This window comes from Triturus cristatus, chromosome 5_1, assembly GCF_964204655.1.
Source record: "Triturus cristatus chromosome 5_1, aTriCri1.1, whole genome shotgun sequence".
Classification (NCBI taxonomy): Eukaryota; Metazoa; Chordata; class Amphibia; order Caudata; family Salamandridae; genus Triturus; species Triturus cristatus.
The window spans coordinates 750914615-750938813 of record NC_140587.1 but is presented as its reverse complement, the minus strand read 5'-3'; the positions used below and the strand labels follow the sequence as shown (position 1 = coordinate 750938813).

Here is a 24199-nt window from a genome sequence, read left to right as displayed (position 1 = left end):
CACGCAGTACTCCTCTTCCACAGGAGCTGGTGGGTGTCTTCCACGGCTCCGTGAGATTAGCTACTCCTTGCCTTATTGTAAGATCTTATCTCAGAGATCACTTTCCAAGGAGCGTACAAACTGTCCTTTATGATAGTCTACTGTTCTGCTTTGAACTTGGATTGCCTCCCTATTGTTTGTTGTACAGTATGTACCTTGTCGTACAGTATATGCCAGGTCTATCTAGCTTTGTCTCCGCAAGCATTACCCTCTTCATTTCCACTGTCCAGATCCCAGTCTGTGCAAACCTGTTCCAGTGCTCAGCTTCAGTCTTGTCTGTCTTATTCCAGGCTTACAGGTACCTACCTACCTTGAGTATACTACCCTCCACCGCCAGAATTACCTTGTCGCAGGAGAGCAAGCTCTACCAGTAACTCTAGTCCTGATCTCAGCAGGAACCTTGAAACCAAAACACCTCAAATGTGACAGCTTCTCTAGATGTGGGCATTTTGTTTTTATAGACCAATTTTGCTCCACGAGTGGGCTAGGTAGAGGGAGGTTTCATCCATTTCACAAATCGACATGTTATTTCCCCACCTCCAAAAGTATCTTACGCATACCACTAATAATCTACAATCGATTTCTATCAGTACAACAATTGTCCAATTAACCTATACAGGCTTTCCAGCAGGTGTAAAACAGACATGAACAGTAATGTAAATCAGTTCGACAAATTTTATTTTTTTATTGGGAAAATATTTTAAATGGTCAGTCAGCCTTTCACCTACACCTTCATTAAATATAGTGGGGTCCATTTTCAGGCTGGAAAGGCATCTATCCCAGCCCATCAATTGAGTAAAACTATGTGCATTGTCCTGGGTGGATAACTACGTGTAAGAGTTATGTGGATACCCACAAATGTAGGTTTCTGATTATCCACCCACTTCTTAGGGATGACAAGCAGAAAATCTCCAAATCATGGACAAAACCTACATTTACATCACTAGAAAAGGTTTCGCCCTGGCCACATTTTCACCCAAGTTACCATTGGAAGATTCTACAAATCCAGAGTCTCCGAATTAGGACTTGGTATTTATGATTTGAAACTACTTTTTTGTGCTCCTAACGATCCACAGAGGTGTGACAAATTATTTTAAAGTATGGCTTAGAGCAAAGAAAGCAGAGAGGGCAGAGTGTGTAGTAAAGGAGCAAAAAGCGAAGAGGAGAGGGAGTGTTCATATTGGGCAGGGAGTGGAAGGGGCAGGAAACGGATGGCAGTGTATGAATAAAACGGGCAGTGTGTGAGCAGAGAGTGTGTGAGGAGAATGAGTGTTCAAAGAGGGTACGGATAGGAGAACAGTTTGTCAACTGAAGGGGCAAGAGTGCAGGGGGGAGCAAAGATTTGGCAATTAAAGACATTGATTATTCTTAAAACGAACCAGTGAATTAGCCCACTGCATTCCAGTACCACCTATAGTTCTTCACAAGATCTATTTGAAATGGGGTTATGCGACCTGTGTCCGACCAATAACTTTATGAACTTGGCTCCCCTGGCGGTCCGCATACTCGCAGAGTGGGTTGAAGGCTGACAGCTGGGAGAAACCCGGAGACAGATCAACAAACCCGGTGGACACTCGTGGTACAGCTGCAGCTGAGCTGGCGAGTTCACTCAGAAGTAAAGCATTCGGGAGTCACATGAGGACATCCGGTAGAAAAGTGCACGGGGCACTGACTGAGCTTGCAGAAGCTGTGCAGTGACTTGGCGGTTTCATCCTGGCTGCAATCCGAAGCTTCAAACCCTCATACCAAGGGAAGCGTGTGCAAACTGCAGGTGCGTACAGACACACACGCCAGCTAATTTCCGACAGGGGACCAATTTATTACTAATGAAATGTTATTCATGTCTACAGCAGCTATAACCTATTTTTTAATGAAAGTCGAGGAACACCGGAAATTACGGTTTGTACGATATTACTAAACACAGATTTCAATGCACTGTTGGATTTTGACAGTATGTTTACATAGTAGCACGTGACCGTATTAAAAAGCAGAGGCACCGGTAAAAGAGACGGAAAACGCCAACTGCTTACCTTGTGCTACTCGTCTTTAAACATGCGCTCGTGATATTTAGTTAGGTAGAGAAATAGGATGCGCCATTTTTAAAATCAGAAATCTAATTTAATGGGAAATGAGCTGCCGAGAGGAGTCAGACAGGGGAAGAAATCTAGGATTATACAATCCACATAATTTATTAATATACCTCGGGGGAAAACCAAGCTGCCCTTTAGCTCTACTGCAGAGTGACAGCCTCTTGCCGCATGATGACGCGTTAGAAGCTTCAGGTTTCCTAATGTAAAGCAGGACATCCTGCATGACGAGGAAATATCGAATCCCAAGGTAGGAAATATCGAATCCCATGGTAGGAAATACCGAATCCCATGGTCGTAAATACCGAATCCCATGGTAGGAAATATCGAATCCCATGGTAGGAAATATCGAATCCCATGGTAGGAAATTGGGAATCCCATGGTCAGAGCACACCCTCACAAGGCGGCAGATGAGCATACTTCAAAGTAATGTTACATTGCTCGAGAATCTGAATAACATCGGAATCATTTATTTTCTGAATTTCAAAATTGCTTGTATATATGTGAGAAAATTCAAACCACGAGGAGCACGGACTGGCGTGGACAAAGAGGGACTACGTTTTGAATAATAAAAAAAATTTAAATCATTTTAAAAAACCAACAATGCTAAAACGCTTATTGGGTGAGTGGCATTAATTCCCAATTTGGAGTGAAACATGTATTTGCCCTCTTTCTCTATCACAAACTCCTCCTCCTTGAACTGCCCTTTATCTTCATGGACTACTGCCATTGCACTTTAGGAAACCTGCTTCTTCTTTAAGAGTAGGGTGAGAAATCCAGATTAGCCAATACTACATTTGAGAATATCAATGTTTAGGTTTGCGTGGAAGTTTTACCTTACTATAAGGGCATACACACCACTCACTGGGGGAGGGGTGAATATTTTAGAAGAAGTAACTTTTCGCCTCCTAGCTGAAGCCTTCAAAGGCTTATAAATCAGTTTATTTTTCCAGACGCTTCCAACTCATCCTGCAAACTTCAACTTGCAAAGGGCAGTTTACTGCAAACATTTTAAATGGTAATTTTGAAAATATTGCCACATGCTCTGCCAGCGACTTGTACAATCTCACTTACCCGATTTCAACCACTAGTGCTGCATCGGTGTGCACAGCATTAAAAAAAAATACACATTTTTTATCAGGTAGATGACTGCACCCTTTATCATACTTGATTGTGTTCCTTTCTCCTTGGAATCTGTAAGCACCATGAGCTCCTGGCAACTCACTTGATGTGGCAAATTCTGTAGCAACACAGACTGCTAAATCAGTCAATAACGCATGTTATTGTCGCTAATAAAACTCCTAGACCTTGGCTGCAGGTGTGGGGGCATAAGGTAGGGGAGGGACAACAGCTATCATAACTGGAGCTTCCTCAACGGAAATCAAACAATTTGCTGAAGTTTGCACAGATGAAGCATTCTAATAATTAAGTTAATAAACAAAACATGGCTACTCACCCTATCTGACTACATCTCATCTAACAGCGATCTATTGTGCTCTGAACTAACTGTAAAGTAATCTGCAGTGCTATACAAAACTCACAGACAGGCTTCAAGGCCCAGAATGCTATTAGCACACACATTTGCCAGTTCGACCACCTTTCCTGTTCTTCCAAAGAATCAATTGTACAAGTGAGTGCCGAGGAACCGGATTGGCTGCTACACCCTCAACAGTCCGACTGCACCAATCATATTTCTTCTCGTTGCTTCTTTGGTTTACTCTAGTCACCTGCAGTTTGTTCCCATCTTGACAAATAGACGCATTATTAATCCTAACTTATTATTCCAGAAGATAGCAGGCAGTATTTTCCAGGTACATTTTGCTACTTCCTCCCGCTTCCTCTTTAAAAGCACACTGCCCTCCTCCAATCGAATACCCCGATCAGAATGCTGCTTTTTTTTTCCCTTGTAAAGCATTACTGGGCATAATGTGGACACTTTCCAATAGAGAATGCTTAATGATGAAAGAGGGAGTAAGCGATGCAAAAAAGACCCCCCCCCCCCCCCCAGGTATAAAACTCAACCACCAAGGTAGTTTTATGGAGTGTGCATTAATCTGCAGCTATCGGAGTTGGCTACTGGAAAACATTGTACGATTTACATTAAACTTATTTTTGAAACTTCTGCACGAGACTGAATCGTAATCGTTAACAATTAACTATAGTAATTAAAACGTTCACACCATGTAGAACTTGCAACCCTCGGACTACGCTCTATCATACTCAAGTTGAGAATGGAGGAGCGCCCATATGCCACTACCACTACTTAAGGGCTAGAGTGTGATTTGGAACCAAGACTTTGCATCCATAGACCCAAAGTGAAGGGATATCTCTAACATTCCTAGATTCGTTCCTTACTTCCTTAAAATATATACTAAACAGAGACCATATGTATAACCCTCAGCTGTTCTTTCTTTTCTGTCAAAAATGTATCTTACTCTAGATTTATTTTGCGGAGGACGACACTAGGAGTTCCTAGACAAAAGCAATCACCCGCCGATTAATAACTGGTAGGAATTGCATCAATTTAGACATATGATGCCCCACTGGTGGTGTAACATTAGCCCTGGTGAAATGGCCATTCAGAAAGTGACAATATAATGTACAGTTTTTAGGCCCTCTTTTTCGAAGCAATCGAGCATTCACAAGATGAGCAGGCTCTAGAGATTAAATAACGTGGACAGTCTTAGCGTGGACATTACTTTGTTTGATGTCGCTTCTGCTATTGTAATAAGTGTGTTTGTATGCCCTGGAATCGAAAGAGTGGCCTCTTTCCTCAGACAAGTTAATCTCTTTTCTTCCCAAGTCCTAATGTGATGAACATTCTCAAAAGAACTATCATCATACAGGATGTACTGTACCTTCATTCCCATCAGTGACAAACAAGTCTACTGGCTGCTATAGTTTTAACTAATGATTTCATGAGAAAGATTTGTTTTGGTGATCAGTGGTGGTTCAAGAAAACAAAACCTTTAAACACTGACGTGTCCTCTGTCCATGCTGAAAGTGCCTTGGAGGCTGAGGTCTTCAAAGCTTAACCGGTCTACCGTGAGTTCTTAACAATAAGTTGATGGCTCCAAAGGTACAGCCAACTACGAAGCCTGAGGAGCCAAACCTTTTCAAGGTCGATGCTGCGAAATTATTAGGGTGAGGAATGATTGATATATATGAATGAAGTACCCCCTGCCGTATATGATCAGCATTTTGCAAGTCACCAAGGAGTTATGTGACAATATAGAGGAACGAGGCCGCAGGCTGACTTCCTTTATAAAATCAGAAAAATCCAAGGTACAGTAACAAGCACATTTAAAAGCCACAACAACAAAAATCCCACAATCAATTTTCAAAAATCAAGAAATAATGAAGTCCTCTTTTCATTTGGACACTTTTCATGCCTTCGCCTGATCAAGAGATATACTTTGGAGCTACGAACCTAACTTGGAATTTTGGCGGGTGGGTGCTCCATCACAAATTTGACAGATTTCCCATCTGCATTATTACAAGTGCATTATGTCCTAATGCACTTCTAATCAGATGGACTGGATAGCCATCAAGTACCAGGCAGCCAAACTCTAAATCAGACTCTTCAGTCTCTTTGGGGCTCCAACTATTAAAGCAGGACGACTGGGAAGCTGTAGCTGGGTAGGTCATGCCAACGTTTGATACCTTTGCCAGGAGGTCCTGCTGAAGCTACAGAGGTTTTGGAAGTGGAAACCTTTTCTAAGTCAATTGCTCAGCTTTCTGAAGTAGTTCAACTTGGTCACTTCTAAGCCTCCCAGGACATTAGGGACAGCACTTTGGGATCATGGCTCACTTCAGTAGAGGCCACAGGCAAGGTCCACTCTAGGTCCAGTTACAACTAGTCAATATAGGGAAATGGCCTCTCGCAGATTTTAAAGTCCCTGGAGCCATGCAAGTCAGCTCACTGACCTGAAATTCACTTTTTAGGCCTGGGAGCAGGTCCAGCACTTCAAGTCTCCAAAAAGGCCACACACAGCAAGTCCAGTCCGGTTTTGTTATTCCAAAGATCCAGAAGTGCTTTGAGAAGCTGGGTGACTTTTACACTTTTTTGCACAATTCACCAGCCAGTGGGTAAGAAAGTCTCCTGTCCACTCCCTAACCAATGGGCAATAAAATCCCAGGGGCAACCTCTCCCTCTTTTGCAGCACATCCTGTCTTGCCTTACTGTAAACTATCCCATAGTGCACAATCCCTAGTAAACTCTGACATGCCAGAAACGTTCTGTCTCTGTGAGGCAGACAGCCAACCTAGGGGAGTGCCTAAGGAAAAGAGTTGTCCCCTCCTCCTCAACCGCATACTACTGGTTCTGGGTCCTGCTCCCCTCCCCCTGGGATGTAGCCAGGATGTCAAAAGAGTGCTCTGGGATCATAAGGCCCCTGTTCCTTTGGTCTCACTTTACATTTAACTATGAATGGACAGACCTCAGCCTAATCCTTTTCAAGTTAATACGGTTCCAGAATTCTCCCCTGCTACCCTGTCGGAGAGGATAAATCACTTACCTCACACCCATGTCACCCTGCCAGACCCCCCCCACCTCCAAGCTGTTGCCTGTGCTCTGGGTTCAGTTTGCACAACTCATGAAAAGGAAAGCACTGACTGGGAGGGTCGCAGCCAGAAGGCTAGTGCAAATTATGCTATTGGAGTTTTCGGGTAGGAAAAGTATAGCTTTCTAAAAGTTACTTATCCAACATATTTATAAAATATCCAACTTCACAATTAAATTGGATTTTCACTAAATATAAAAAAAACAGTTGCTGAACGGGTTCTGTGACTTATTCTAAACCAATGCTACAAAAGGAGCGTTTTAATAGTACTTTTGCTTCCCTCATGAGAACAGTTATAGCGCTAAACAGTGAACACTGCTTAGAGGGCTAGCCATGAAGGAACATGCTAACCTTAATGTCTCATATGTTCCACTTTTAAATATTAGTCACACAACCTTGTGGGCAACAAGGTCTACATAGGGGTGACTTATTTAATATTGAAAAATAGGAATCCTTCCAGATACAAAGTTGTTTTGATAGGCCTGCCTGCAGTTTTTAAAGCTGCAGCAGTCAGGCTACACATGTAGGCATGAAACTGCATTTTTCTAGATAGCTTTGTGGTTGGCACAATATGTACTTCAATAACTGGATGACATTTGACTTCCAGGCACAATGTACTATGCTCTTACTGACAAGTTAAATATGCCAACTGGGGATTAGCACATCATTTTGCCATGATATAATCGAGGGGCCAGAGCACAAACTAGCAACTGTTCAGAGGTGCCCTAGTGTGCAGAGTTAAAAAAATAAAAAAAACAATACCAGTAAGCAAAAATAGGGTTCACCATCTAAAAAAGGCATTTTCTCATTCTCAACAGTGAGGAACCTAAACCCTATTAGCAGACAGCTTACACCTCTGCTGCAACATGGTCATCCCGGAGCGATAAACCACATTGCTCAACAGCTCCTACTTACATGCCTCCCCTACGGCAGGCACATAATGCATTGATAAGATAATTGAAACTCTCTCCTACTAGGTTTAAGTCGAGCTCTGCTCAGATGAGGGGTTCAATTACATGTTCCCTATTCTTTGCAACAGAGGAGAGTGTAGTTTTAACTTTAGGTCAGCATAGACTTTGCTTGAATCCTCAAACAAAACCAGGTCAAATTACTGCTTCCACCCACGTACTCTGGCCGCGGATGAGGTTAAATAGTAGATTGTCTTCTTTAAACTGTTCATGGTCCTGGATAAGACTGCCCCCTATGAGGCTGCCTAAAGCCATAGCTCTGGCAACACAGCATTAGAATAGCTCACTATGGGCCATCATTAAGCTTCGGCTATATAGATATGCTGGCCCCAATCTTGCCAACATTGCATGGCTTGGAGGAGACATCTGAATTAGCCACCCTCAATCTCACAGCTTTTCAAAAGATCTTAATATGAACGAAGGCTTTTAAAGGGCTAGTTCACAAACTTGTGCTGTGGGTCGCACAGTAGTATATCATTATCACCACAAACATGGGCACACTGGCTTCCATACAACTAATCATTTAGAATGTTTAAGACCCCAGAATGCAAATTGCAAAAAACCCAACAAAATAGTTTTCAGCCAATTTCATGAGCTTAATTCCTTCAGCAGAGAAACCAGATTTTTCGCATTTGTAATATAAAAACAATGAGAAAAGAAATGGAATGCACAAATTAAACAAGAGGCTTTTCCAATTAGGCTAATGTCATTTAGTCAGATAATGACGTGGATTCATGATAATTATTACTGTTACACACACACACAACAGTGGTCCGTGCTACCCTTAACCAGGCATTCGAAAGCATTACACTGAAGGTTCACTTTGGCTTTTAAAGAAAATAGTAACCTTGCACTGGATTTTACACAGAACCATAGAGACCACCAAAGTTCGCAGATGGGTCTGCTTCATGATGACAGCATGCAAATGGCATCAGAGCTTGAAACAAACATCAAGTGCAAGTGCTCATCAACACCAAACGACACATGGAGATAGATATTGCACTTCACCTTAGGAAGGAATGGCAAAGGCGCAACATACATGCAACATGCAGATAGCTGCTTGGCCGGGTAGGAGTTATGAGATGCCGTGTGACAGGAGAGCGTAACGTGCAGGTCACTCGATAGACTGCTGCAGCTGGTCCCTACAATGAACGTTGTGAAATTCATTTCACATCCCATGTCACAAACAATTTCTGACTAACACATCAGACGTGAATCCCAGCAATCAAACAGGTTACTGCTTAACCTCTTTCGAAGAGAGCTTGCCTACATAGCATGAACTGATTAACCAGGTTTGACTCTTCAGACAATGTTCAGTCACTTTTATTTTGTGCTCTTCGGGAGTGTGACTTCCAACCTGCGACCTTGTTCCATAAGAATTATTGTAATTTCCAACTCAATCAAAAAGACCCAGATTTCACAAAACAAAGCGCACCATTAAAGAACAAGCATTGGCAAAGCCAAAAGGTCAGAGTTTACAATGCTCAAGTATTCAGTGTTAGCAAATTAGGCAATGCCCAAAGGAGAGAGACAGTAGCGGTAGTAAGAGAGGTAAGAGTTGTAAATTAATCCCTCATGTGGTTGAATGCAAGCACTCGGATGGAATTAGAATAATGTGCCCAAACTGCCAATAGTATTAAGTAAGAGGTCAATATCCCATTGGGCTGAATTAAGATATGATTGCCACAAACCTTAGCCAATGGTTGAAAGAGGCTTGTCAAAGGAAGTCAGTGGTTGAAAGATGTGAACCTGAAGCCCACTGTATGCAGATTGGTAGCAATAGGTCTGTTAGGCAGCTGGGCAGTCAAAACCCATATCTAAAAATCTCTATTCCTTTAAAGAAACCGAGCACTGTAGAGTAAAGTGGTACACCTATAGGGAGAGAAGAGAGCAGGTAAATTAGAGAAGGGTAGGCTGGGCAGATGGAGACGAGTGAGAGGCCAGAGTATATTTAACACAAATCTAGCACAGGCCAGTGTGGGTTGGATCAAACAGGCATCATAGTGTTGGTGGGTTATCCAGTGGCAAGATGTTTGAACAACAGTCTTGAGTTTCTTCCTGCAGAAGAGAGTTGATAAATGACAGCTTTCCATAGGAGAAGAATTTCATATCTTTGCTCACAGAAGAAGGCCTGTGGTCTTCTCTTGCCAGCATTTCTTGACTGTGATTTGACACTGTTGTGCGTCACACCTAGCATTTCTGATGCCGTAGTCTTGGCTGCAAGACACCCGTCAGTGGAAAAGAGTATGGCGGTAAGCTGGTATTCCAAGTGGAGTGCAGTTACCTTCAAGCAGCTACTGAAAAAAGAGAAATTAGTCTGCTACCCATCACTTTAGGTACGGTAACAAATTATCTATCTGGAAAGCACGGCATAATAATTTAAAACATCATTTGGCTAGATGAAAGAGAGGTGTGACTGTATGGCTGGGACTCATCCTCTGATGCCTCACATTTTCACATGTTGCTGGTAGTGCTGCAAAAGTGGACATGTGATGCTGCAATAACCAATATCTGCAAAACAGAGTAGCGCCAGGAATTCCAACAGCAACAGATAAGAACTGGAAAATAAGTCTGGTTTATTAGGCACATTGGTTTACCTGGTGAAGATATAACCGCCACCAGAAAGTCTTACACATGCCAATCAGAGGTGCAAAGTGGGACACTCAGGATAAGTTGGTTGTGCCTGCTTTGAAAGTGGACAGATCTATTCTGTTTTGAACCTAATGAACATATGAATAACGACGGCCAATATAGGACTGAGCAGTCTTTGTTCAGTTCTGATGACACGCAAGAGGTTGTTTCACTCCAACTAATCCACCATCATCAGATCTTTGTTCTTGTGCCAGGCACTATGTTTGTGAATTATTATACCCTTGCATGGATTAAACACTTCTATTTGAAAGCTGCTGCAGAGGGTCCTATGCCCTGAAAATGTATGCAAAATAGAACAGCTACTTGGTTTGTTTTCGACCTACTTCTCCATTTTATTTTATTTACCAACCGATTCAATGTCTCAAATTTCAGAGGATTTCATGCCAACTAACCTCGCAAGTCATAAGCATGTGGATATTTTTTAAAACTGTCTCAAGGCCACTGTACTAAAGGTATCAAAGGGAGACTTTCAATTAAAGTGACAAGTCTGAGACTCCAGTTTTATGTGTGAAGACAACAACCATGCTTGGCGTTGCAGTGAGAAAAGGGCTCGTGGACCACATAGCAAGTTCTTGGGACGTCCACACCCTTTGCTTAAATCTCTACTTTGAGGCTGGGCAACACAACAATTTACACTCGTTTCGGGCATGTGTGGAAGCAGGGACATTGAGGGCAAATGTCTACGAAAGGCATAATCCATGGCTTGCCATGGTTGCCTTAGTCTATTTGTGCGAGACACTTTGGTAGAGTTAGTTCCGATACTATAAAGAATTTGGCATCATTGACTTTGTAAGAGCACAAAGGTTCCTATAGCTCCATTTAATGTCTTGCATAAAGAGTTGTCACTTATGTTAGATCGGTTGGAGGTACTCGAAGAAGCCCCAAAATAAGACTAAGCGGATCTATAACAGAGAGGCTTTTTAACAAAAGAAAAAGAAAAAGAAGAAAAAAATCCAAGCATGTGAAGCTTGGAGATGAAACATTTCTAGACATGCCATTTTACAGACTAATGAATGGTGCAGAGCTGGATGCAAGTCTATCAATAGAATGGCTACGATATGGCTACATAGAATTCACCTTGAAAATCATAGGTGGGCTCTTCCATTTGGAACCGCAGTAAAGTGGGCACAGTACCTCTAACCAACATGCCAATTAACCCAACAGTAGGGGTGGGGAAACTAATGGTATTGCTAGAATAACCAGCTATCCTTGTGAGAATCCTGGGTTTAAGTTCATTATCCCCATGGTTTTCAAGTCACCCAAGACAATCCTAATTCAGTTTTTGGCTGGTGACGAGGGAGCCGTATCCAGGCAATGCAGAAGAACCACTTCGGCTTCAGTATAGAACGCTCTACTGCTTTCTGTAGAGATCCGAATAACAAGTCACATAGGTCTTGGGAGGAGAGCCATGATGTTGATAAAAGGAGGTAGTAACTGGAAGAAACTAACATAGGAAATGGTGGGGACACATGTACAGTAAAAACATTAGCAGTAGTCTGGTTCTCAACTGTATATTTATTAATGAAAGTGTATAGTGGCCAGAAGCCAAGCATACAGATTTGCAGATGCCATCAAGATCTGCTACAGGGCCATTGGCTCAGTGGGGCAAAATATATTGAAACTGTAAAATAATACAGGAGTGATGTGGTTGAAGGAGAATAATGCTCAAAACAATTAAGTACAACACCATGAACTGAAGGCAGTGGTACAAGACCGGAGGTGGTGTTTTTCACCCTTACCGTAAATCTGGGACATGGTAGGGAGAAGTCGAAGCCAGAGGAGACCTAGAGAGTCTTTTTCATCTCTGGCTCAGGAGTGGGTAATGATATGGACATACAGGGAATATGGGCAAGGAAGATGAAGCAGAAACCAGCTACTCAAACAAATGGCCAGGACAATGTTTGCCGTCGGATCATATATTTTTATATTAAGAGGAATAATTTTTTATTTCCTGTTGGGTGTACATTTTGTAAACTAAATATTTAAGGAAAACAAATTAATCAGATTAAAATTAATTGTTTAGTGGCCTTCCTTCAGTGTTAAAGACGATCTTTTAGCACGTGTACCAGTGCTGTTTATTACTAGAACAGATCCACGTACACATGCATATTCGTGAAGGATAAATAACACCTAATTACATGTCAGTAAGGAATGTTTAAGTGCATTTTTAGACTACGAAAATACTATTTCATTAGAAGCATCCTGGAAATGTAAGGGAAGCATACAACTTTCTAGCTGCCGCAATTTATATAGCACTTAAATCATTTTTGACAGCCAAGAACAAACAATCACTGGAGTGCTAAATGTCCAAAGATTTTAAATACATGTGTAGTATGAATTTTGATAAAATGGAGCAGTAGGAAATAAATGCAATCCCGATGTACTATCTGTAGCAATACTTGATGAAGTCTAGATTGAAAATTAAATGTTAATGAAGGAATAGTAGGAGCCAAATGACAATGCTAAACGTGCAATTCCCATTCATCCAAACAATGAATTACAAACCATATTTACCTAGAATCTGGGTATTTCGTGAGTGTTGCCAAGCTGCTGGTATACATGTGTCCACCCACATCAATGTGCACAGGGGCATTGGACTTGGTGAGCTGCGCTGGAGCCGGAATGCCTTGGTTGTTCAGTGGAGACGCCGGTGATCTAGTGATCATAGGTCTGGACATGTTGGGCCGACTGTCCTGTAGGAGAACCAACACAGCACATTTACTGACTGGCTAACCAAATCCATAAACAGTAAAATAGAGCAAGCCAACATAGGTCACAACATAAAAGAACACCAAGGTAAGTACACTAAAATTCGAAAAATAAGGCTTACGCAATACTTTTCCGGCCTAAAAAACTAGTATCCAACCAAAAAACAGGTTAATTGTTTTCAAGATTCTCCTTCACATATCATGCATGTATTGGCAGTGTAAATAAAAAAATAAAAAACAACAGAACTTGATTAAAATTATATATTTTAATAAGGAATTGAAGTAAAGTCTTCCAATTATGTTAAATAACTTTTGAATGCAAGTCAAACTTGGAATGGGTACTCTCCCACATAAAACACTTCATGGACCTTTTTGGATACTCAATGATAACAGGTGAATTTCAAAGCACATTAACTCAGTACCAATGGTTAACACCAGTTCTCAATTCGTAAAATCAAATAAATGAGGGTCCCTAATTTGTTTTAAGCCCCTGGGTGAGGCAGGGTGTGTACCAGAAACACATCCTTAATTTTCCTCGCTTTTTGATCCTAGCTTTAGGGCCCCTACTGACCCAAGAGACCCTGCATGTCTGACACACTCCCGACTATTGGCCTGGATGGAAAGCAGCATGTATACTGTCCCCGAGCGACATCCACTGGTCTTTTACTCCCATTGATTGTATCAATAGAATAATGGTTGCCAATACCATACAAAGCTAAGGGTCACTGATTTAGCTGTCCTTCTCCTATTTCTATTGACTTTGCTCTGTAATTTGAAGCAACTGGAAATAGGACCGAGATATCCCAGGAGGTACGGAGACTCTGCCCGATATAGCATGTGCCAGGAGGGGCAACGGACACAAACAATTAAATACTGTTTAAAAAGGGCTAGATTTAAAGAGTTCTGTAGGTGGGCATGACGTTCTACCTCTGATTAAGGTAGAGCCCTTAAATGTACTGTCAAATGGATCATTGTAAAACACATTATACTAGTAACTAACATTGATCGCTACTTGGCATGATTTTAAGACCTACCATGATTTTCAACCTCCCCCTCCCAAAAAAATAAGCATTGGCAAAGCCAATAGGTCTCACCTCTGGGACCTTATAAGTGTTTAGTCAGAGCTATTGGTTTTGCTAATGTGTTTAAGCTATAGTATGGAGCAGCGTGGCTGCTGTGCAGCATTTTGTAAAGTTATAATTAAAAAAGTGTTAAGCATTTTTTTGTTAACTTATCTATAATTAAGATGAGATTATGTCTAATTGAATGGCCTTATTAAAATAAAAATGTATATAAAAAAATGTTTAGTGTTGGCAACTTTTTCCTGTCTGTTCTAATGTTAGTTATAGTTTTTGGGGGGCAGATATAAATAACGGGAGAGTAGAGATTGGGACATGGTAGGTGAATTATAATTTGAGTAATGGACGGATATTAGGGGAGAATTAACAGATGCCAGATTTTGAGGGTGCTATGGAGCTATAGCAAGAGGCAGCCCTTACCAGCGCTACGAGGCCATGAAAGTCACAAAAGTGCATTACACAAAAGTGAGTAACATAGCCAGCAGTGCACTTGTACCCCGTTCTTTACTCTTTTATAGACCCCGCCCTCCTCTTTGTATCCAACTCCGAGCACCGTCATCACTATTGAACACAAAAACATGAAAAGGGAAAATAAAGAGTGGGGGAAAGAAGGAAGGACAGAACACTAAGATAAAAAAAAAAAAAAGAACAGAGCAAGCAAAGAATAGAGGATGAGAAAATTAAAAAAAAACTGACAAGAGCCAGTAATGGCAGGAACTCGGGAAGGAGATTAAAAGAGTCAAGAGGAAGAATAAATAAATAAAAAAAAGGGGGACAGAAAGGGGGAAGGGCACTATGAGACAGAAAGGTGGAAATAAATAAAAAGGTTAAGATGAAAGAAAACAGTGACTACAGAGCAAAGGGAACAGAGAAACAGTGCGGAAAGAATGAAAGGAAAAGACTAAGAAGGTAGGCTCAGCGAGCACCACGTGGTTGAAGGGGTAATGCTCCGGTTAAGTATCCGGGGTGTAATCTGCAGGTCACTGGTTCACACTTTTGCACAGCGACGCAGATGGTTAATATGTTGACACGTGTAGCCTGCTGGTCACTGGTTCTAAACCCAGTCACACAACTCAGTGGGTCAGTTTGCCTACTGCAGAAATCTGTGTGACTCCTGCAGGACACAGATTAAAATACCAGAAAGCTCAGTGGGTTCATGCAGCTGATATTAGTGTGGAACATACAGGTCACCAGTTCCTTTGTTTGAGAGGCAACTAGCTCACAGCAGTACACTAGCTGTGTAGGCGCTATAGCAGTAGAGTTCGGCGGATCCTATGCACCGCCCCTGCTCGGCAAACTCTGTCTTCTGTTGATTTTGCCTACAGTAGCTTTCCTTAAATCTGGCACTGATTGTCTCTAGTGGTCCACAGTCAGGGCGCTTAGAAGCAGGCTTCATCGGATAAGAAGCGCTATAAAAAAAAATAAGGGTTTACAGCCACGGGCTTGGAACCTGGTGCCATCTGGAGAGTACATGGACTACTGGATCGTTAGGGTCTGTGGAGAGAGGTGTCCTGTGAGAGGGAGCTTTCCAAGGGGCAGGGGGTCTTGACAAGAACGCACCACTGGGGCCTTCAGGGGTCAACATCACACTAGGCACGGAAGGGGGAAAGGGCACTATGAGAAAGATAAAGGCGGAAATAAATAACAAGTATTCCCATACATTGAAAAAAACATGTGTACGTAGCACATAAAATACTCAGTGGGCCGCTAAATACATTACACTTCGTATTAGAACAAAAAAAATCTACACAATTAGTCCTTCGTGGCTTATGTGAAGGCATCAACTTTCATATTCCAATGATCCAACAGACTAACAAAGGATGTGTGTTAGGCATACACTTTTCCCAACTTCATAGGCTGAAATTTCTGGGGCAGGAGGCAGAATCAACTAAGATCCATTTATAAACACAGCCGGGCAAATGAGCTATGGAGAGAGTAGAAACACCCAAAACGAACTCCCATGACTGCCGGAACACGCGCCCATAAATGTACATAATGGCATGGGTTGCAGGACCGAAAAAAGCAATCGCATCTAGATTTCCACATCAGCTGTGCGTAAGAAGAGCCTCACTATGCAAACAAAAACAAGCGTAAGATCTGTTTATAAACACAGCCGTGCAGTTTAATGCCAAAAATCCAAATATCTCTTCAGAAAATATCTGCAACGGGTACATCGTTCTTAAGATCAGTGAAGGCGAGGGGTGGCGAGAGCCGTATTTCTGCCCCCTGGCTCACATGGTGGAGTGACCCGTGTCCGGCTCTCCTTCCTTGCACCTCAGCGACTTCCGGTCTGTGGCATTCTGTAGTGCGCCGATAACGCCATCTGCTGCCGCACTTCATCAAGCAGCGAACGTTCTCTGCCTACGGCGCTTCGAAAGGGATGAAAGGAAAGTAAAATGGCGCTTTGTTGGAGAGGGCGAAGAGGCACGCTTGAGTGAACAGCAGCGAAAAGGATTTAGCATGGGAAATTATGAATAGGCTTGCCCGTGACATACCTAGTTCTTCAAAAGTGGTAATCAGTGAGAAACAGCCAATCTTTGTAAAGCCGTGACGTGCTAAATACTATACAATAGAAGTGAGGGGAGTGGGGAGCAGTGCCGTAGCACCGCGACTAATGTCTCATCTCCCAAAGAGGGATAGCGGCAGAGACAGCAGAGCAAGTGAGCATTCCGAGACACAAATACATGGCTAGATACTTGTAAAACAGCTCGTATTGATATTAAAATGTTCTGATTGTTTGTCAAAGAAGTCACTGAAGGAATAAAAGAAAATAACAAAATACTGAGTGCAATTAATGAAAAGAGAAGCCAGAAATAGAAAAAAGTAACGGCCGTGAAAGCGATTGTGATCGTGGAGAAAGCGAAAGTGATCGCGTTGACGCGTTCTGTGCTAAGCACGCGAGGGATACGTGCGCAGCAGTGATTGGAGAGGCGGAGCGAGGCGCGTGTGCTTGTATGCGTAACCATAAGCTGGTGGCAGGCAAAAGCCTTTGGTATCACTTTAAAAACCTGCTCACTAAATGTCTCGCAGCGCATGCGCTGGCTCAGGCGAGACCTAAAAAACGGGAGAAATCTTTTAGCAAATGGTGCGTTTTTAAACCCAAGAGGGAACATTCATTGCTAAACTTCTTAGAATGTAAATACTACTTTAGAGGGGAGGAAAGAGCGCACAACCCAGTTGTGCACACTTGCACCAGTTATCACTGTAAAACGTCCACAATGCCAACCCCATTTAGCGCACTTAGTCTTTTTATAATAATTCATACAGCTAGCAACTTTTACTCCCAATAGCTTCAGGAATGCTGTGGAAATATGGATTTTTCTGGTCAGTTATGTCCCCTATCTTGGACCCCAACAGTTCTATGTGCATGTCACAAGTACCTGTGTGTTCCCTCCAGTTCCAGTTATAAAGACGCAAACACATGTGCGTCCACCGTCAACATGTCCTCTGTCAGATCCGCCATGAATAGGCCGGATATTCCATTCCTAAGTATGAAAAGCCACCGGCTTTATATGGTTCACTTATGCCATTTTACAGTCCAGGCAAGTAGGCCCTGATTCTGTCATCAAACTCTTCTTGCCTTCTGCCTCTGAAAGCTCCAGTCTGAGCCTGCATCTGTGACCATGAACTTTGTCTCATTCTCTGCGCGGCTCACGAAGCCTGACATCAGCCTATTCTCTGCCAAGAACTGTATTTCACCTTCGAATTATCTGCTTCCCCCTCAGCCGATGCATTCCTGCCTAGTAGCTTAAGTAAACATTCTTCCAGTTACCGAGCAAAAGGCCGGCTTCTCTGTCCTCATGCAAGTAATTCATAGCCTTGTTACCATGGAATATTCCTACCCCCTCGCATTTAGTGTAGACACTTAGACGCTTGTACATGCACGCACAGTCAGTATAGAATAGATTCTGTCCGAGAGTCCTTCTTTTATGAATAACATAGTTCTTTAAACATAGGATGTTAGATATGATTTGGGATTAGGTTGACTTGACCCCCCAGACTTCTTCTCTCCACATGTAGAGCTAAATGTCAAGTCCCCTTCACCCCCTAGTTACACGTCAATTACACGTCAGACTGCTGCGCGCGCATCCATGCCAAGTATTATCTTATAGATCCACCTATACATGACATCATAACCAATTATGTTCCTTTTTTCGCCTTATTACACCCATTTCTGGTTATGCAGAACAACTCGTCATTTTCCTTATCAATTGTTACGCCTACTGCATTTACTTCATTGTCATGTATGTACTATAAAAGTCATTTCTTGTCAATAAAGTGTGTGCTTCACTTCCTGAACCTTAGTGGTGACGGAACATTGGGAGCAACCGATTATAATCGAATTAATGGAATAAAGCCCATTCCGAACCTCTAATACCACGGATTCTGCCTCTCATTTTATTGAGCTATTTTACTATGTTCCTGTATCAAATTCAGTCCCGGTAAAGGAGAAATATTTACCACATGATGGCGCCCGAACAGGGACACTTTCTCATCTCACGCGCCGGCGGTGCGTTGCAGGCCCGGTCTCCTGCCACAGCTGGACGGACAATAACGCGTACCAGCAGGATTTCCTGTATCTCCCTCCGGTCAAGCGGGGGCGACTGAGACTGCGATCAACACCCAGACGAGGCGGTGAGAAGTGCGAAGTATCCCGACCAGAGCCTAGCTGAGAGAGCAAGATCCGAGGTATACAGAGACCCACCAGTCCGAAGTCAAGCCCAGTGTCCGACGAGTCGAGTCGAGTCGAGTCCAGTCCGGTTCAAGTTCAAGTTACTGAGGCCTTCCGTTTCCGAAGCTACCCGGTGAGTACCATTGCTGGGGAGGCATTTCTGACGTGCACATAGGTTGTGCCGGTCAAGACGGGTTTGGGTACACAAATCCGGTCTGCACTGTTTTAGCAGTGTATCTGTACTGTTTAGCAGTATATCAAGTATTCCGAAGTATTCCGAAGTATCTAGTTATTGTCTAGTTATTGTCGAGAATTAAGCTTGGTGATTAGTTATGCAGACGATCATCATTGTTGTTTCAGTTAAAGGTTTAATGTTTAATGTTTAAAGTGTTTAAGTATGTTCTGTATATCGTGGTATGAATGACTGTTCATTATCGTGTTTATTGTATTAAGTCTGTTCAAATTCAAGTATCAGGTCAAAATCAAGTATAAGGTCAGTTCTCAATATGCCGCTCTTTTCGAAATTAAGACAGATCACTACCAGAAAAGGGGTTCTCGAAGAAGCCGTCCCTATTCCTCCTAGGGACACTCCAGGGCACTTTATGTATCACAAACATGGCTTAGACGCTATATTATTTCTTGATTTATGGGTAGACTATACCAAGGGATTACCAGAAAGTCAGAGGTGGCCCACAGCGGGGACCTGGGATGCAGAGTGCATCATGAAAGTCGAGGAAGAGTTATGGAAAAGGAAAGTCAGACAGTCACAGAAAGACGCCGTTGAATTATGGCGTAAAGAATCACATAGACGAACAGAAAAAGCACGTAGACAGGAAGAGAAGAGTAAAGAGAATTCCAATAAAGTTCGAGAGAATCTATTAATTGAGGAAGGTATCCGAGTGAAATCAGAACAAGTAGACAGACAAAGAAATGCCCTTATGAAAGGTATGTATCCCCTTCTGGCCGAAGGATTACCTAAGGCTACTCCAGAAACACCAAAAGACTTGCCAACCCCATTGTTCCCAATAAAGGTACATCCTAAGGGGCATCCTAGAACCGCAGAAGATGTTTTTCTTTCCTCATATTTAGATGACGCAGCTCCCGAGTATGCTAATTCCGCCCCACATAGACCGCATACCAGGGAGGTTCAACGCCAAGATCCAGTGCCCGTATCCCTACAGCAACAAATCGAGTCACAAGTTCCGGCAAGCACATCTGTTTCTGTATCCGCTCCTACAGCTACTTCTATGGCTGTGTCCACACCTGTAGTTGCTGTGTCACGTTCGACGAATCCTTTTACACCCGACGCCCCAGATGGGGCCGCGGGAGGAGCTACCAATATCTTTTCTACGCCACCCAGAATAAATAAACTTACTTTTCAAGAGTCAGCGCATTCACGTACACCCAAACTCCTTAGTGCCCGTGCGCTTAAGGAACTTCTTATAGATTGTAGATATGACCCGGTGCCTGGAAAGGAGGACGAAATGACCCTAGCATCATTGCGTATCAGACGAGCCGCAGTGTATTTAGCGAAGTTACCAGGAATGACTGCGCATCTAGATAATATATATCATTTTGTCCAAACAGGGCGAGATCCAGAATGTATTTACAGAGCTATGGAATACCAGAAAGTAGAGATACAGGGGGAACTGTTACGTTTCCTCATAAACTGTGTGATCAGAAATCAAGACCGACCGGGGGTAGACCCGGAAGCAATGAAAATTCTTACAAGATGGAGCCAGAATATATCAGAAGGGAGACATGATAAACAAAATTGTATAATAGCCATGTGCCGAAAGATCCGTAAAGAAATAGAACGCCTACACGAAGAGCGATTAGAGGTAGACGAGTTCGAACAAAACGAGGAAGAAGGGTCAGGACTGCCCACAGGACAGTCGGACACCATAGCCTATGTAGGTAGAGGAAGATCTTGTAATAGGAATCAGACTAGATATCATACTGACTCAATACATCCGATATGTCCAGATAATAACAGGAATTTTCAAATACCTATAATTAATATAAGGTCTAACGAGCATTCGTTCCAAACCGCCGACAAACTACTCCGAGAACGAAGGGGTTATCATTTCCTCGATTCTATGGATGAACAAGATTTAGCCAGGGCAGCTGTCCATTGGGTGGACAGTCCCGGAAAATATAGTGATGATACAGTAGTACGCACATTTTTGAATCTTACCCCAGATGAACAAAGGTTAGCTGGGATTTATATGATTCAACAACTCATTATACTATATCGGAGTCAGCATTCGGACCCTGGTCCCTTGCCTGACATACTGACTGAATTACTTATGAATAAATGGAGAGGTCCAGGTACTGAATTAATTAAAGAAATTCTAGAATCAAGAAAGCAGTATATTCTTTTTGTATGTTCAGAACATGTTCCATTGTCCGTCAAGGAAAGAACTACGTATCACATAGATAGACAGAATCCCTTACGAGAAGTGCACCCAATAAAGGGTGAGGACAATCAGTTTAAACGCGTATTTGTATATACGCCCATATCGAAAATAGAATTGTTACAAATGAAGAAAGTGGTACCCAGTCATGACAAAGACCCAGCGGGTTTTCACCGAGAAATTAAAGACATGTTACTCATGGGAGAGTATACCTACCCCGACATTATGACAATATTAAAGGTATTGATGCCTGCTGGCATTTATGAAAAACTCAAGGAAAAAGAGTGGGAGGTAGGAGACCAAAAGATAGAATGGTCAGTGTTAGAAGCTGAAGAAAAGGCCCGAACTGCAGGAGCAGGGCTTGGGGACAAAACTAAGGCATTACCAGGATTACTAGTACAGGTACTGCCGCGTTTATTAACTACGAAAAAGGAAGATTGGGGTACAATTTCAGCCTGTAAGCAGAAGCAAGATGAAGACACTAGTGATTACTATGCCCGATTTGAAAAATGTTTTGGTATAAATAGTGGCATAAAAGCAAGTAGCGAATCATACCCACATCTGTTTGTAACAAAATTAGTAGAAAATGCTCTGCCCCCAGTAAAGAATAGAGTATTAAAATTCGAGAGTACCTGGCAAGGTAACACTCCATCACAAATGTTACAAATGTTACAGTACCATCACAATAGAATTAGAGAGGAACAAGAACATGAACACAGACGCATGAAAGACACGAAAATGAAAATGTTAGTTTCCCAGACAGTTCCAGCTGAAGGGCATAAAAGGGGTATGACACATTCCGATTCAGCAGGACCTGTAAAAGGGACATGCAATTATTGTAAAAAGCCAGGCCATTACGTACACGATTGTCCAGTTTTAAAACATAATATCGCCATAGGTAAAACACAAGAAAGATCACGGCCACTCAGACAAGATCAGAATGAACAAGGAGCTATGCAGCATGCCCAGGCCATGCCAGCCGCACAACAGCCAATACAGTTTGTGCCAGCTGCACCCCCATTGCCTGTTGCTGCCACACAAACAACAACACGACAAATGTATCAGACCGCACAGTATGAATATCCCGAGTATCAGCGTTACGCATGAACAAGCCTAGAGAGGGAAGTTGACTTACCCCTTATTGAAATCCCAGTAGACCAAGAAGGACCTTATGTACATAGTGAATTATTAGGCCAAGATAGAAAATTTCTACTCTATACAGGGGCAAGTCGAACGACCATAAAACGTAGTGAAGTTCCAGGGGCACCCCTCTCAGGCTCACAGAATATTTCCCTTGGTTTTTCAGGAAAACCTATTGTTAATGAAGTGTCACAACCTCTGCCACTTACGATAGGACCTTTGACCCGAACTACAGATTTATTGCTTACTAAATCATGTCCAGAAAATCTATTAGGAATAAAAACGTTAAAAGCTCTAGGAGCTATAATATGTTGTTCTCCGGAAGGAGTAAGATTGTTTTTACGTGATTTTAAAGGTCACTATGTGTCTAGAGACATGGATCCCCGATTACAGATTTTACCTACACGTCTATGGGCACAAGGCCCTACTGATGTTGGATGCATGAATATTACACCATATCGAGTCACATTAAAGGCAGGAGTGGTGCTACCACGAATGCGACAATACAAGTTACCACCAGATGCTGTAGTGGCTTTACTACAAATCATTGACGAGCTCATAGCCCAAGGAGTAGTTGTGGAAACAGACTCCAATATATGTAATTCACCGATAATACCGATTCTTAAACGAACAGATCCGAAGGCCCCGCCAGTATATCGATTGGTTATTGATCTGCGCGAGTTAAACAAATGCATTGTGCCACAATTCCCTGTGGTCCCAGATATCTCGTCATTACTGACAGCTATTGATTCCGAAGCGACATTCTTCACTGTAATCGATCTCAAGAATGCCTTTTTCAGCGTCCCAATAGATCCGGAAAGCCAATATTTGTTCGGATTTAGTTTAAATGGACGTAGCTTTAAATTCTCACGCGCACCTCAAGGATTTACAGAAAGCCCCAGCATCTATAGCCAAGCACTGAAACGAGAACTTGACAGTATCCACATGCCAGTTAACACTGCTCTGCTTCAATACGTCGATGATCTGCTGATCACCGCCCGAAGCGAACCTGAATGTGAAAAAGCATCACTGACAGTTTTACAATTTCTAGCCGAAAAAGGGCACAAGGTGTCCCCTTCTAAGCTGCAATTCTGTGTCCAGCGAGTTATTTATCTTGGACACTCGCTGTCCAAGGAGGGAAGGCAGCTTACACCAGACCGCATTCAGTTAATAGCTAACATGCCAATACCCAAGACACAAAAGGAGGTGCGGGCTTTCATAGGCCTCACTTCATACTGTAGACAGTGGATCCCGCAATATGCATTTCTAGCAAAACCACTCATTCAGTTGACAACCCAGGAGGCAGCCACATCGACTGTTCTCCCTTGGACTCAAGAACATACACAAGCTTTTGAAAGCCTAAAGAAAACTTTATGTCAAGCACCTGTTTTAGCAACACCATGTTACAGAAAACAGTTTACACTCTTTGTTACAGAACGCGAAGGTACTGCTTTGTCAGTACTCACACAGGATCAAGCAGGAGCACACAAACCATGTGCTTATTTTTCTAGTACATTAGATCCCGTAGCTCAGGCTTTGCCTGCATGTCTGAAATCAGTGGCAGCGACAGCTTTAGCAATCAGACAAAGCGATGCCATAGTGTTAGGACATCCATTGACAGTTCAAGTACCACACGCAGTAGAGGTTCTTGTAAATAGAACACAAACACAACACTTGACCATAGCACGACTTACAGGGTATGAACTTACATTGTTTCAGCCACATATAGAAATAAGACGCTGTAACACATTGAATCCTGCCACACTTTTGCCAGTAACCGGAACAGACCCACTAGCCCATGACTGTATTGAAGTTATTACTGTAACGACAAAACCCAGACAAGACTTGACCGATGTTCCATTGTCAGATCCAGAC

General features: G+C 42.6%; 1 protein-coding gene across 5 annotated transcripts in view; it reads right to left on the bottom strand.

Moving 5' to 3' along the window:
- The window catches only part of KCTD1 (potassium channel tetramerization domain containing 1), a 370048-nt gene that overhangs the window by 18228 nt on the left and 327621 nt on the right, over window positions 1-24199 (bottom strand). For all 5 annotated transcript variants that reach the window (XM_085605723.1, XM_085605722.1, XM_085605724.1 and 2 more), the window contains one exon: window positions 12823-13001. In XM_085605723.1, the coding sequence (XP_085461849.1) occupies window positions 12823-13001 (179 nt within the window). The remainder of the gene's footprint in view (window positions 1-12822; window positions 13002-24199) is intronic.